Raw genomic sequence first — 15744 nt, 5'->3', positions numbered from 1 at the left:
AGAGAATCTGTGGGATATTAGGAAGAGAAAGTTGAGAGACGCAAGACCCAACACTCTGTATGAGCTTAAGGCCGCTATTGAAGCATCCTGGGCCTCCATAACACCTCAGCAGTGCCACAGGCTGATTGCCTCCATGCCACGCCGCATTGAAGCAGTCATTTCTGCAAAAGGATTCCCGACCTAGTATTGAGTGCATAACTGAACATAATTATTTGAAGGTTGACTTTTTTTTGTATTAAAAACACTTTTATTGGTCGGATGAAATATGCTAATTTTTTTAGATAGGAATTTGGGGTTTTCATGAGCTGTATGCCAAAATCATCAATATTAAAACAATAAAAGGCTTGAACTACTTCAGTTGTGTGTAATGAATCTAAAATATATGAAAGTCTAATGTTTATCAGTACATTACAGAAAATAATGAACTTTATCACAATATGCAAAAAATTTTTAAAGGACCTGTATAGGAAAAAATGCCAGCCTCTCTGGTAGCCAGGATCGTGGGAGCTCATGTAGGCTTGTGCTTTTTTTTTCTATAGTGTACAAGCACAGGCATGCTGCTGGACTGTAGGGTGGTCGTCGCCATAGAAGCTTTCTCTGCATAATAAAGGCTATTTGCTGAAGTGGCAAAACCCTGTTAAGGCTGAAATTAGTGTCACTGAGACGTTGGATTTTTATTTACAATTGGCCACTCAGACCATCAGTGTCCCTTGGTTTACACGTATTACTAATTCTAAAAAATAACTTTTATTACTTCTCTTTAAAAAGTTTAGTTGGAACTCTATATTTTCCTTTTATTAAAATTGTCAGCGTAGCTTGCCTGCCTATTAGTGTGCTCACAGTATGATCAGTAATTCACAGATCCGTCCACTAGATGGCTCAGTGCATCCAAAGTAGCTTAATACACATATCCTTTATTATGCAGACGTCCCTCTGCTTATATGCTGCACGCTGTTATTCCCACAGCGTCTGGACTACTGTGCCATCTTATGGAACTACTCGCCTATTCTTCTATTATTCTCATACATAAACCAAAAAGCTGGGGCTACAAGACAAGTGACCAAAGATCACTGTGTAGCAGCACAGCCACTGACCTGAATGGGGTCATAATCACCAGAATCGGGGGGGGGGATGGGGAATCCAACACTTAGGCCCCTTTCACACGGGCGAGATTTTCTGCGCGGGTGCAATGGGTGAGGTGAACGCATTGCACCCGCACTGAATCCGGACCCATTCATTTCTATGGGGCTGTGCACATGAGCAGTGATTTTCACGCATCACTTGTGCATTGCGTGAAAATCACAGCATGCTCCTCTTTGTGCGTTTTTCACGTAACGCAGGCCCCATAGAAATGAATGGGGTTGCGTGAAAATCGCAAGCATCTGCAAGAAAGTGCAGATGTGGTACGATTTTCACGGTTGCTAGGTGACGATCGGGATGGGGACCCGATCATTATTTTCCCTTATAACATGGTTATAAGGGAAAATAATTGCATTATGAATACAGAATGCATAGTACAATAGGGCTGAAGGGGTTAAAAATAATACATTTAACTCACCTTAATCTACTTGTTCACGCAGCCGGCATCTCTTCTGTCTTCTTTTGTGAGGAATAGGACCTTTGATGACGTCACTACGTTCATCACATGGTCCATCACCATGGTGATGGATCATGTGACGGACCATGTGATGAGCGTAGTGACGTCATCAAAGGTCCTATTCCTCACCGAAAAAGACAGAAGAGATGCTGGCTGCACAAACAAGTGGATTAGGGCGAGTTCAATAATTAAAAAAAAATAATTTTAACCCCTCCAGCGCAATTGTACTATGCATTCTGTATTCATAATTCTATTATTTTCCCTTATAACCATGTTATAAGGGGAAATAATACAATCTACACTACAACTAACTCAAACCTGAACTTCTGTGAAAAAGTTCGGGTCTGGGTACCACAGTGTTTTTTTTCACGCGTGTGCAAAAGACATTGCACCCGCACGATAAAAACTGAACATCGGAACTCAATCGCAGTCAAAACTGACTGCCACTGCGTACCTACTCGCGCGGGTTTGCCGCCAGGCCCCGGGATGCATCCGGACACGCTCGTGTGAAATGCGGAACGAAATTGCGGACGTGTGAATGGACCCTAACCCTCTGAAATGAAGCAATTCGTTTACCCACCCGCCCAGAATGATCATTACAACACTACTGTGGAAGAAGCTTGCTTCTTCAAAACGTGGGAAGTAGGACCAACAGGTTTTATTATGAAACTAACTTGTAGCCCTGCAGTGTGTCTTCTGTACACTAGCCATCCATACAGTGAGATGTTGGCAAGACCCAAGCAGAACTACTCATGACTACTCCATGAACCACCAACAGAGGCTAAATGAAATACCTTCAGAAAACAGATCTTTTGTAATTTTTTTTTTTGTGATCTTCCTCTCTAGACTCTTGGTATACAGGGGCTTTAAATGTAAACTCCTTTTCAATCATGTGGTTAAGCATGTTATAGAACTTCCCAAATTTGTAACCTATACTGATCCTATGGACCATAAGTGCACAATTTAATGAAACCTCACACTCTGTATTGTATGTATCACATCCTTTTAACTGTTCACTGCAGAGCATTGTGTAACATGGTGGATTACAACAATTGTCACCACTGCACTGAAAACTTTGCCTAGGCCCTCATGCACACAAGCATATTTGGCATCCCAAATATGAGAACTGCACATACATAGGGCTATGCATTACTTCATGATGGTAAACCTGTCTGGAGGACTAACTCACTAATGGTAATGTAAACTAAAGTGCACATGCTTGTGTGTATAAGGTCTTAGGGTGTCCTCACACGGCAGATTCTTTTTTGCACAAATTTCTGTGACTGAAAATCAATTCCATTCATCTGCGCTGTGAACTCTGACTGTCTGTTCCAGCGGAGGAAAAGACTGCCAGGATTCACCGTATCCAGCATAGCCGAATACAACCATGCACCACCAAATCCCCATTCACTGTAATGGGATCTGGTGGTAATCTGGTCATTTTCCAGCATATATGGTCACTTTTGGCTAGACAAAAAAAATGTTTGTAGCATTTTTTTTTTCGGCTGAAAGCTGGCATGTGCACCGGGACACAGCGACTGGATTACAATGCCAGAGTTCACAACGCAGATGTGAACCTAGCCTAAGTAGGGCTAGCAGAAATCCATGTGCTTGCTGATAGAACTCTATTCATTTTATTGAACTGGTTTTGAGTTGTAGAAATGTCTTCAAAACAATCTTCAGTGCGTGAAGACACCCTTAGGGCTTAGCAACGGAAACATCAGAGATGGCACAACCCCTTTAATCATTACATAGTGCTTTCCATCTCAGACATTGATGGCATATCGCTAGGATATACCATCAAAGTCAGATAGGTGGGAGACCACCTCTGAGACCCACACCTATCTCCAGAACGGGCCCCAGAAAGGGAAGGAGAGCACACCTCACATTCTTTCAATTTATTTCTATGGGAGATACAAGAACAGGCAAGTGAGCGCAATCAGTCTAATAGAAATTAAGAGCACACTGTACAAGTGCAGCCACCTCTCCTTTTACTTCTATGAGACTGCTGAAGATAGCGAGCCAACACTTGGATATTTTCCACAGTCCCATAGAAAGTAATGGAAGGCGGCCACTTTCCACTCATTTCAGAGGTCCCTGGCTAGAGATAGGTGTGGGACCCGAACCTATCTAACATTGGTGGCATATCCTAGCAATATGCCACCAATGTCTAAGATGAAACAGCCCCTTTAAGAGGTCTTAAACTTTTTATTTTGCCTTGACACCTCAGCTTGCTGTTATCGGGTGAAGCACAGTAAATTACATACTAAGCAATATTGCTATTCAAGTGAACCAGGAGGCTCAGTTGCCTACGTAATGCTCATTTGAATTAATCCCTAAAATGCAGAGTAGTCCAATCACATATTGTATATCAAGACTGCCATCCTTCCAAAATTGTCAAAAGTATAAAACCATGTGTATAATTACTATTATTAGTATTAAAATGAACTAATTTTTTATTGTTCCAAAGAGAAATAAGTTTCATACTTCCTGGAGTTTGTAAAACACTCTTAAATTACAGGAACATATTAACAAGAAATCCAACTTCAAATACCAATACATTTTCAGTCAGATGAATATGTAAGTACACCAACTGCTTCTATTTCAGGTTCAGAAATAAAGTAAGCACCATCATCTTCAACATGTCAGTCAGTTCTTGAAGGCTCCAGCTTTGCTTGCCTTATTGATAAATATCTTTAGAAGATCATTGTCCATATTAGCAAAGGCGTCCGTCTGGGTAACCATGGTCATGTGGTTTATGCAAAATCTGAAGCAGAACTCTTCTAGGTCCTAGAAACAAATGTCTTGTTTTAAAAACAACTTATCAAAGAGAATACTGTGTGCTGTTCGCATCCGTTGCTCCGCCCAAAAAATTCAACCTGTCCTATTCTTGTCTGTTTTGCAGACGAGAATAAGCAGTTATAATAGGGCGAAAAATACTTACTTTGTTGGGTTTATCTGATGGCAAATAATCACTGAATTATAGGTGGTGTATGATGAATATGCAGCAGTGCAGGCTAGTTTTGTTTATGGGGCAGGACAATTTAGCATCAACAGTTGCCAAAAAATGCCCACACATCTTAAACGTAAAGTAATAAAATAAAATAGTATGTGTTACATTTAATACAAACAACTGAAATGTGCAGTTGAGTTGCAATTTAACGGGATTATCAGGGAAAAATCATATCATCAATATCAGATCTGCAGGGATCCAACACAGGGCACCCAAGACGGTCATGGTTAGAAGAGCTGAGTGCCCCGTGAGTATCACGGCCTCTTCCTAAGCCAGTGACGTCATATCAGTCACGTGGCCTAGTTGCAGCCCCCATTCAAGTCAATAGGGCTGAGCTGCAATACTAAGCACAGCGCCTATAAGTTGTACTTGGAAAGCTGCTGTGAGCCCGCATCGCTCCCATAAACAGCTGATCGACAGGGGTGCCAGGACTGCTACCCCCGCTGATGAGATAATGATGACCTATACTGAGTCTAGGTCATCATTATCTTTTCCAGCATGACCCCTTAAGTTATGTCACATACAACATTCAACTAATGTAAATGGAAAGGAGTCACTGCCATTATGAAATTACAACAAAACAGTGGCACCCAGTGGTAGAACTCTTATTGACACTACCCAAAAAATGTTCTGACGCTGAACACTGGAAACATACTACATCATCTAATCAGGAATTAATCAAATGTTGAATAGAATTACAATATTTTCTAAAGACTTAAAATTAATTTTAGGATGGAATCAGCAAAAAGCCAATCTGTCAAGGTCTGCTCTTAGGAAAAGTTGACCCCCTAAAGAGTAAATGCTGTTTTTTTGCTAAAGTGTAGAGACAGTGATGGGGAACATTTTTCTAATATACTTTATTTAGGGAAAACGTTTATTTGTGGTAGAAAACTTGGGCTGAAATTTCCCTTAGCAACGTTCATTTGAAAGAGCGCTGCTAAGGGACATCCGACTTCCATCAGTATAGGAGAGACAGGCACCCCCAGCGTGCTGACTGAGGAACCAGCCGCCGGGGCGATGCCTGTAGTGGGCAAAAAGTTATATATTTTTTTTATAGTTTTACTACTTTAAAGAAAATTTTACTTTGTGTTGCCTAGACAAACAGAAGATAAACAGACTAAAACTGGTATAGTAGCAAAATATAAATAATACTTTATTGAGTGATACATAAAAAAATGTATTATACATAATGTAATGCATCAGATAAAGGTGGACTAGACCTGAGGGGACATAACGTAGTCACACAAAAATAGGGGAAAAGGGCAGTGAAGCAACCCAAAAATTAAGACCTATATCAAGCACCTTGACACATAAGGATATCACATCTATTCGTCATAAATGTAAAAAAAAAAAAAAAGAGAGTACAAATATAGATCTCCAGGATTACATATGCATATAAAAGACCTATGCAATCTGTCTAGAAATGTCACAAATGTCTAGATTTTATTAGTATGCACTTACATGTCTCCACATGGACCTAAAAAGCTGCCTGTGCACTATAAACAAAATCCCACATGATGACATGCATGTGCATGACAATCAATCACTTTAATGGTCCCATGCATGTGTATAACAATCACTTTAATGGTCTCATACACATGCACATAGTATCGCCTCTTATGTAGAGAGCCAAATCCTATATACATGTGTGAGCATGCACATAAGTATCATAAGTAGGGATGAGTGAACCTGAACTGTATAGTTCAGGTTCGTACCGAATTTTGGGGTGTCCGTGACACGGACCCGAACCCAAACATTTTCGAAAAAGTTCGGGTTCGGTGTTCGTCGCTTTCTTGGCGCTTTTTGAAAGGCTGCAAAGCAGCCAATCAACAAGCGTCATACTACTTGCCCTAAGAGGCCGTCACAGCCATGCCTACTATTGGCATGGCTGTGATTGGCCAGTGCAGCATGTGACCCAGCCTCTATTTAAGCTGGAGTCACGTAGCGCCGCACGTCACTCTACTCTGAACAGTGTAGGGAGAGGTTGCAGCTGCGACTGTTAGGGCGAGATTAGGCAGTGATTAACTCCTCCAAAAGACTTAAGTCAGTGATCGATCTACAGCTGTGGATCATTGAACTGCTGCTATTCAATTGCTCACTGTTTTTAGGCTGCCCAGATCGTTTTTCAGTCACTTTTTTCTGGGGTGATCGGCGGCCATTTTGTGTCTTGTGGTGCGCTAGCACAAGCTGCCACCAAGTTCATTTAACCATCAAGTGTGGTTATTTTTTGGCTATATCCTACATCAGGGGCAAGCTGTCACCAAGTCCATTTAACCATCAATAGTGTGGTTATTTTTTGGCTATATCCTACATCAGGGGCAAGCTGTCACCAAGTCCATTTAACCATCAATAGTGTGGTTATTTTTTGGCTATATCCTACATCAGGGGCAAGCTGTCACCAAGTCCATTTAACCATCAATAGTGTGGTTATTTTTTGGCTATATCCTACATCAGGGGCAAGCTGTCACCAAGTCCATTTACCATCAATAGTGTGGTTATTTTTTGGCTATATCCTACATCAGGGGCAAGCTGTCACCAAGTCCATTTAACCATCAATAGTGTGGTTATTTTTTGGCTATATCCTACATCGGGGGCTTGGCTGTGCTTGCTATTTTATTGAGGGGTGAAATACAATTGCCAAAATAGCAGTACCCTAAATCTGGTGTTTCAGCTGTGGCCAGCCAATTGTAATACTGTCTGCTGTCTGGCAAAGGATATATTTTTGTTCTGGGTTGAAATACAATTCCCAACTTAGCAATTTCCTAAATTAGTGGTTTCTGCTGTATCATGGCTACTTTAAATCTATTCATTAAAAGGGAATATTAGATTCAAGGTGCTGATAGGGTCATTCTCAATAACTTCACACACACGCTACTGTGCATTTCCAAGTCTAATTCTGTCTGTAAACGTATACCTGTCACCCAGCGCCTAAATAATAGGCCTCAAATTTATATTCATCTAAATCTGTGGTTATTGCTGAGGCTGGTCAAGTTATTTTGTGTCCGTCAAAGCACAGTTTTTGTTCTGGGTTGAAATACAATTCCCAACTTAGCAATTCTCTAAATTAGTGGTTTCTGCTGTATCAGGCCTACTTTAAATCTATCCCTAAAAGGGTATATGAGATTCAAGGTGCTGATAGGGTCATTCTCAATAACTTCACACACACGCTACTGTGCAATTCCAAGTCTAATTCTGTCTGTATATGTATACCTGTCACCCAGCGCCTAAATAATAGGCCTCAAATTTATATTCAGCTAAATCTGTCATTACTGCTGTGCCTGTATTAGTGTAATACGGTACCTAAATAGATAGCCAGATAGTGTTAGGTGTCTGTAAAAAAAGGCCTGAATTTGAATTCAATACATTGGGCCAAATAATATTTTTCTTATTGTGGTGAACGGTAACAATGAGGAAAACATCTAGTAAGGGACGCGGACATGGTGGTGTTAGTGGACCCTCTGGTGCTGGGAGAGGACATGGCCGTTCTGCCACAGCTACACGTCCTAGTGTACCAACTACCTCAGGTCCCAGTAGCCGCCAGAATTTACAGCGATATTTGGTGGGGCCCAATGCCGTTCTAAGGATGGTAAGGCCTGAGCAGGTACAGGCATTAGTCAATTGGGTGGCCGACAGTGGATCCAGCACGTTCACATTATCTCCCACCCAGTCTTCTGCAGAAAGCGCACAGATGGCGCCTGAAAACCAACCCCATCAGTCTGTCACATCACCCCCATGCATACCAGGGAAACTGTCTGAGCCTCAAGTTATGCAGCAGTCTCTTATGCTGTTTGAAGACTCTGCTGGCAGGGTTTCCCAAGGGCATCCACCTAGCCCTTCCCCAGCAGTGGAAGACATAGAATGCACTGTCGCACAACCACTTATGTTTCCTGATGATGAGGACATGGGAATACCACCTCAGCATGTCTCTGATGATGACGAAACACAGGTGCCAACTGCTGCGTCTTTCTGCAGTGTGCAGACGAAACAGATGCAGGGGACGATGAGGTCCTAGACCCCACATGGAATGAAGGTCGTGCCACTGACTTTCACAGTTCGGAGGAAGAGGCAGTGGTGAGACCGAGCCAACAGCGTAGCAAAAGAGGGAGCAGTGGGCAAAAGCAGAACACCCGCCGCCAAGAGACTCCGCCTGCTACTGACCGCCGCCATCTGGGACCGAGCACCCCAAAGGCAGCTTCAAGAAGTTCCCTGGCATGGCACTTCTTCAAACAATGTGCTGACGACAAGACCCGAGTGGTTTGCACGCTGTGCCATCAGAGCCTGAAGCGAGGCATTAACGTTCTGAACCTTAGCACAACCTGCATGACCAGGCACCTGCATGCAAAGCATGAACTGCAGTGAAGTAAACACCTTAAAAACAAGGAAGTTACTCAGGCTCCCCCTGCTACCTCTTCTGCTGCTGCCGCCGCCTCGTCCTCTTCCTCCGCCTCTGGAGGAACGTTGGCACCTGCCGCCCAGCAAACAGGGGATGTACCACCAACACCACCACCTCCGTGACCAAGCATCTCAACCATGTCACACGGCAGCGTTCAGCTCTCCATCTCACAAACATTTGAGAGAAAGCGTAAATTCCCACCTAGCCACCCTCGATCCCTGGCCCTGAATGCCAGCATTTCTAAACTACTGGCCTATGAAATGCTGTCATTTAGGCTGGTGGACACAGACAGCTTCAAACAGCTCATGTCGCTTGCTGTCCCACAGTATGTTGTTCCCAGCCGGCACTACTTCTCCAAGAGAGCCGTGCCTTCCCTGCACAACCAAGTATCCGATAAAATCAAGTGTGCACACCTAACCACAGATACGTGGACCAGTAAGCACGGCCAGGGACGCTATATCTCCCTAACTGCACACTGGGTAAATGAAGTGGCGGCTGGGCCCCAGGCGGAGAGCTGTTTGGCGCACGTCCTTCCGCCGCCAAGGATCGCAGGGCAACATTCTTTGCCTCCTCCTCCTACTCGGCTTCCTCCTCCTCTTTGGCCATTCTGAAACTCATATGTTTGGAGGACAGGCCCCACACCGCACAGGAGTTGTGGCGGGGTATAGAACAGACCGACGAGTGGTTGCTCCCGGTGAGCCTGAAGCCCGGCCTGGTGGTGTGCGATAATGGGCAAAATCTCGTTGCAGCTCTGGGACTAGCCGGTTTGACGCACATCCCTTGCCTGGCGCATGTGCTGAATTTGGTGGTGCAGAAGTTCATTCACAACTACCCCGACATGTCAGAGCTGCTGCATAAAGTGCGGGCCGTCTGTTCGCGCTTCCGGCGTTCACATCCTGCCGCTGCTTGCCTGTCTGCGCTACAGCGTTACTTCGGCCTTCCCGCTCACCACCTCATATGCGACGTACCCACCAGGTGGAACTCCACCTTGCACATGCTGTACAGACTGTGCGAGCAGCAGCAGGCCATAGTGGAGTTTCAGCTGCAGCACGCATGGGTCAGTCGCACTGCGGAACAGCACCACTTCACCACCAATGACTGGGCCTCCATGCGAGACCTGTGTGCCCTGTTGCGCTGTTTCGAGTACTCCACCAACATGGCCAGTGGCGATGACGCCGTTATCAGCGTTACAATACCACTTCTATGTCTCCTTGAGAAAACACTTAGGGCGATGATGGAAGAGGAGGTGGCCCAGGAGGAGGAGGAAGAGGGGTCATTTTTAGCACTTTCAGGCCAGTCTCTTCGAAGTGACTCAGAGGGAGGTTTTTTGCAACAGCAGAGGCCAGGTACAAATGTGGCCAGCCAGGGCCCACTACTGGAGGTGGAGGAGGATGAGGAAGCATGGTCACAGCGGGGTGGCACCCGACGCAGCTCGGGCCCATCACTGGTGCGTGGCTGGGGGGAAACGCAGGACGATGACGATACGCTTCCCACAGAGGACAGCTTGTCCTTACCTCTGGGCAGCCTGGCACACATGATCGACTGACTACATGCTGCAGTGCCTGCACAACGACAGCAGCGTTGCCCACACTTTAACGTGTGCGGACTACTGGGTTGCCACCCTGCTGGATCCACGGTACAAAGACAATGTGCCCACCTTACTTCCTGCACTGGAGCGTGATAGGAAGATGCGCGAGTACAAGCGCACGTTGGTAGACGCGCTACTGAGAGCATTCCCAAATGTCACAGGGGAACAAGTGGAAGCCCAAGGCAGAGGAGGAGCAAGAGGTCGCCAAGGCAGCTGTGTCACGGCCAGCTCCTCTGAGTGCAGGGTTAGCATGGCAGAGATATGGAAAAGTTTTGTCAACACGCCACAGCTAAGTGCACCACCACCTGATACGGAACGTGTTAGCAGGAGGCAACATTTCACTAACATGGTGGAACAGTACGTGTGCACACCCCTCCACGTACTGACTGATGGTTCGGCCCCATTCAACTTCTGGGTCTCTAAATTGTCCACGTGGCCAGAGCTAGCCTTTTATGCCTTGGAGGTGCTGGCCTGCCCGGCGGCCAGCGTTTTGTCTGAACGTGTATTCAGCACGGCAGGGGGCGTCATTACAGACAAACGCAGCCGCCTGTCTACAGCCAATGTGGACAAGCTGACGTTCATAAAAATGAACCAGGCATGGATCCCACAGGACCTGTCCATCCCTTGTGCAGATTAGACATTAACTACCTCCCCTTAACCATATATTTTTGTACTCCAGGGCACTTCCTCATTCAATCCTATTTTTATTTTCATTTTACCATTTGCGGGGCAACCCAAAGTTGAATGAACCTCTCTTCTGTCTGGGTGCCGGGGCCTAAAAATATCTGACAGTGGCCTGTTCCAGTGTTGGGTGACGTGAAGCATGATTCTCTGCTATGACATGAAGACTGATTCTCTGCTGACATGAAGCCAGATTCTCTGTCATGGGACCTCTCTCCTCTGCCTGGGTGCCAGGGCCTAAATATCTGACAATGGACTGTTACAGTGGTGGGTGATGCGAAGCCTGATTCTCTGCTATGACATGAAGACTGATTCTCTGCTGACATGAAGCCAGATTCTCTGTTATGGGACCTCTCTCCTCTGCCTGGGTCTAAATATCTGACAATGGACTGTTACAGTGGTGGGTGACGTGAAGCATGATTTTCTGCTATGACATGAAGACTGATTCTCTGCTATTGGACCTCTCTCCAATTGATATTGGTTAATTTTTATTCATAACATTTTTATTTTTATTCATTTCCCTATACACATTTGTTTTCAGGGGATTTAACTACATTTTGCTGCCTTTTGCAGCCCTCTAGCCCTTTCCTGGGCTGTTTTACAGCCTTTTTAGTGCCGAAAAGTTCGGGTCCCCATTGACTTCAATGGGGTTCGGGTTCGGGACGAAGGTCGGGTCCGGATCCCGAACCCGGACATTTCCGGGAAGTTCGGCCGAACTTTTCGAACCCGAACATCCAGGTGTTCGCTCAACTCTAATCATAAGGCAAATAGGGCTGTTGCCAGTGCTTTAAATAGAGCCATATATGAAAGTAGCGGGGATTAATCACCTAGATGCCCGCATCCACAAAGTGAAAATGGGGATCACAGAGATCAACCCCTGCAGCATGCACAAAGTAGCTAATTATGCCACAAGGAAAGTGATTGTGGCAACAAAAGGTAGCCTCACACTATAAGGTTACATGCCCATAAGAACAGAGACCTGTATTCTTATGGGCATGTATCTCTATTCTTATGGGTATGTAAACTTATAGTGTGAGGCTACCTTTTGTTGCAACAGGCAACTTTTTATGTGTGAAGGTGCTCGATATAGGTCTTAATTTTTGGGTTGCTTCACTGCCCTTTTCCCCTATTTTTGTGTGACTACGTTATGTCCCGTCAGGTGTAGTCCACCTGTTTTATCTGATGCATTACATTATGTATAATAATTTTTTTATGTATCACTCAATAAAGTATATTTATATTTTGCTACTATACCAGTTTTAGTCTCAGTTTATCTTCTGTTTGTGTATGTTTATGTACACTGAGTGGGTACATTACTATAGGGTACTCTATCGCATAGGATCACTATTAGTGAAAGCAAATCTATGTGTACAGTTGTGGCCAAAAGTTTTGAGAATGACACAAATATTAGTTTTCACAAAGTTTGCTGCTAAACTGCTTTTAGATCTTTGTTTCAGTTGTTTCTGTGATGTAGTGAAATATAATTACACGCACTTCATACGTTTCAAAGGCTTTTATTGACAATTACATCTGTGCCAATTCCTGACTGATAGCAACCCATTCTTTCATAATCACTTCTTGGAGTTTGTCAGAATTAGTGGGTTTTGTTTGTCCACTCGCCTCTTGAGGATTGACCACAAGTTCTCAATGGAATTAAGATCTGGGGAGTTTCAAGGCCATGGACCCAAAATGTCAACGTTTTGGTCCCCGAGCCACTTAGTTATCACTTATGCCTTATGGCACGGTGCTCCATCGTGCTGGAAAATGCATTGTTCTTCACCAAACAGTTGTTGGATTGTTGGAAGAAGTTGCTGTTGAAGGGTATTTTGGTACCATTCTTTATTCATGGCTGTGTTTTTGGGCAAAATTGTGAGTGAGCCCACTCCCTTGGATGAGAAGCAAACCCACACATGAATGGGCTCAGGATGCTTTACTGTTGGCATGACACAGGACTGATGGTAGCGCTCACCTTTTCTTCTCCAGACAAGCCTTTTTCCTGATGCCCCAAACAATCGGTAAGAGGCTTCATCGGAGAATATGACTTTGCCCCAGTCCTCAGCAGTCCATTCACCATATTTTCTGAAGAAGATCAATCTGTCCCTGATGGAGTTTTTTTTTTTGGATAGAAGTGGCTTCTTTGCTGCCCTTCTTGACACCAGGCCATCTTCCAAAAGTCTTCGCCTCACTGTGTGTGCAGATGCGCTCACACCTGCCTGCTGCCATTCCCGATCAAGGTCTGCACTGGTGGCACTCCGATCCCGCAGCTGAATCCTCTTTAGGAGACGATCCTGGCGCTTGCTGGACTTTCTTGGACGCCCTGAAGCCTTCTTAACAAGAATTGAACCTCTTTCCTTGAAGTTCTTGATGATCCTATAAATTGTTGATTGAGGTGCAATCTTAGTAGCCACAATATCCTTGCCTGTGACCCTCCTTTTAACAGGTCAAGTCTGCCATTTTAACCCAATCAGCCTGACATAATGATCTCCAGCCTTGTGCTCGTCAACATTCTCACCTGGGTTAACAAGACGATTACTGAAATGATCTCAGCAGGTCCTTTAATGACAGCAATGAAATGCAGTGGAAAGTTTTTTTGGGGATTAAGTTAATTTTCATGGCAAAGAAGGACTATGCAATTCATCTGATCACTCTTCATAACATTCTGGAGTATATGCAAATTGCTATTATAAAAACTTAAGCAGCAACTTTTCCAATTTCCAATATTTATGTAATTCTCAAAACTTTTGGCCACGACTATTTTGTGACTGTTGCATTTTAATCATTTGTGTTACCTAGGGCTGCAACGATTAATCAACGTTATCGAATAATCGGCCGATTCGTTGCTATACGGGCGGGAGCGGGCGATCAGGCACTATGCCTGCAGGTCCTTGAACTTTAAATCACCGCATCTTTATTACCTTACAATGAAGCTCAAGTAACAGGCAGAGCGGGCGGCGGCGTAACGACACTTACTCACGTGACGCTTCATTCATAAAGTAGGTGGAGCAGACCCGTCACGTGAGTAAGTGACATTACGCCGCCGCCCGCTCTGCCCGTTACTGGAGCTTCATTGTAAGGTAATAAAGATGTGGTGATTTAAAGTAAAAGTTACTGCCGGTTAAGGAATACTGCTGTGAGCGGCAGGGCCAGGGCTGTTATGGGGAGGGGGATCTGTGGATGACACATATAGCATAAGATGCTATATAGTGTCATCCACAGATCCCCCTCCCCATAACAGCGCCATCCACAGATCCCCCTCCCCATAACAGCGCCATCCACAGATCCCCCTCCCCATAACAGCGCCATCCACAGATCCCCCTCCCCATAACAGCGCCATCCACAGATCCCCCTCCCCATAACAGCGCCATCCACAGATCCCCCTCCCCATAACAGCGCCATCCACAGATCCCCCTCCCCATAACAGCGCCATCCACAGATCCCCCTCCCCATAACACCGCCATCCACAGATCCCCCTCCCCATAACAGCGCCATCCACAGATCCCCCTCCCTATAACAGCGCCATCCACAAGATCCCCCTCCCCATAACAGTGCCATTCACAATTTGTTTTAATATGGCCTTTGAACATAATCTTTCAAGTAAAATCATATAAACCCCTTTTTTTTGTCATTTTGGTGTTTTTTTCCTGATTTAATCGATTAAATTACCGACAACTAATCAATTATTCAAATAATAGTTAGCTGCAGCCCTAGTGTGCCATATATTGGCACCCATAACTTTTTTTAACATCATTAAAGCTGTGTGAGGGAATGATTTTGTGGGAAGTGCTGTAGTTTTCATTGGTACTATCTTGGGGTGCATAAAACTTTTTTTTTTTTTAATGGTATTAATCGTTTGAAAATGAGAAAAGGTTATTTTCTTTAATTTCAAACTAGCAGAAGGACCCGGCTTCGCACGGGTATATTTCATCTATTTCATTTAATGTTTGTGTGTGTGTCATTAAAAGATAGACAGTATCCCCCATAACAGTGACCTCTACAGCACCCCGCCCCTTTAAGAGTGAACTCCACAGTCCCCCACCCCTTAACACTGACGCCCACCACTTTAAAATTGGGACTTCCACAGCACATACCCTTAACTTAGACCTTCACAACAGCCCTCCCCTTTAACAGTGACCTCCACAGTACCCTGCTGCCTTAACAGTGACCTCCACAGCGGCCTGCCCCCTTAACAGTAACATTCACAGTGAACGCCTCTAACAGTGACCTCCACAGCGCCCCCTGCCCCTTTAATGCTAGGGCTACACGATGACATGTGTCACACAACGTTTTGTCTCAATTTTTATAATGATAGGCTATGGTGTTGCACTGTGCATGCTGCGACTGCAACACGACAGTTGCAAAAAATCCATCCAAGATGGATTTTTCTGCGACTGTGGCATCGCAGTCGCAGCATGTCACATGTCGCAGCACAACACCATAGACCATCATTCAAAAAATTGTCGTGCAACATCAAT

At 44.7% G+C, this 15744-nt stretch overlaps 1 protein-coding gene across 2 annotated transcripts in view; it reads right to left on the bottom strand.

Moving 5' to 3' along the window:
* Window positions 1-2026: 2026 nt before the first annotated feature.
* The window catches only part of RCBTB2 (RCC1 and BTB domain containing protein 2), a 99103-nt gene continuing 85385 nt past the window's right edge, over window positions 2027-15744 (bottom strand). For both annotated transcript variants that reach the window (XM_044285973.1, XM_044285975.1), the window contains exon 13: window positions 2027-4387. In XM_044285973.1, coding sequence (XP_044141908.1) covers window positions 4247-4387 — 141 coding nt within the window. In that variant the 3' untranslated portion in view covers window positions 2027-4246. The remainder of the gene's footprint in view (window positions 4388-15744) is intronic.

This window comes from Bufo gargarizans, chromosome 3 (genome assembly GCF_014858855.1).
Source record: "Bufo gargarizans isolate SCDJY-AF-19 chromosome 3, ASM1485885v1, whole genome shotgun sequence".
Taxonomy (NCBI): Eukaryota; Metazoa; Chordata; class Amphibia; order Anura; family Bufonidae; genus Bufo; species Bufo gargarizans.
The sequence above is the reverse complement of the archived record's forward strand: the minus strand, read 5'-3'. Positions and strand labels throughout refer to the sequence as shown.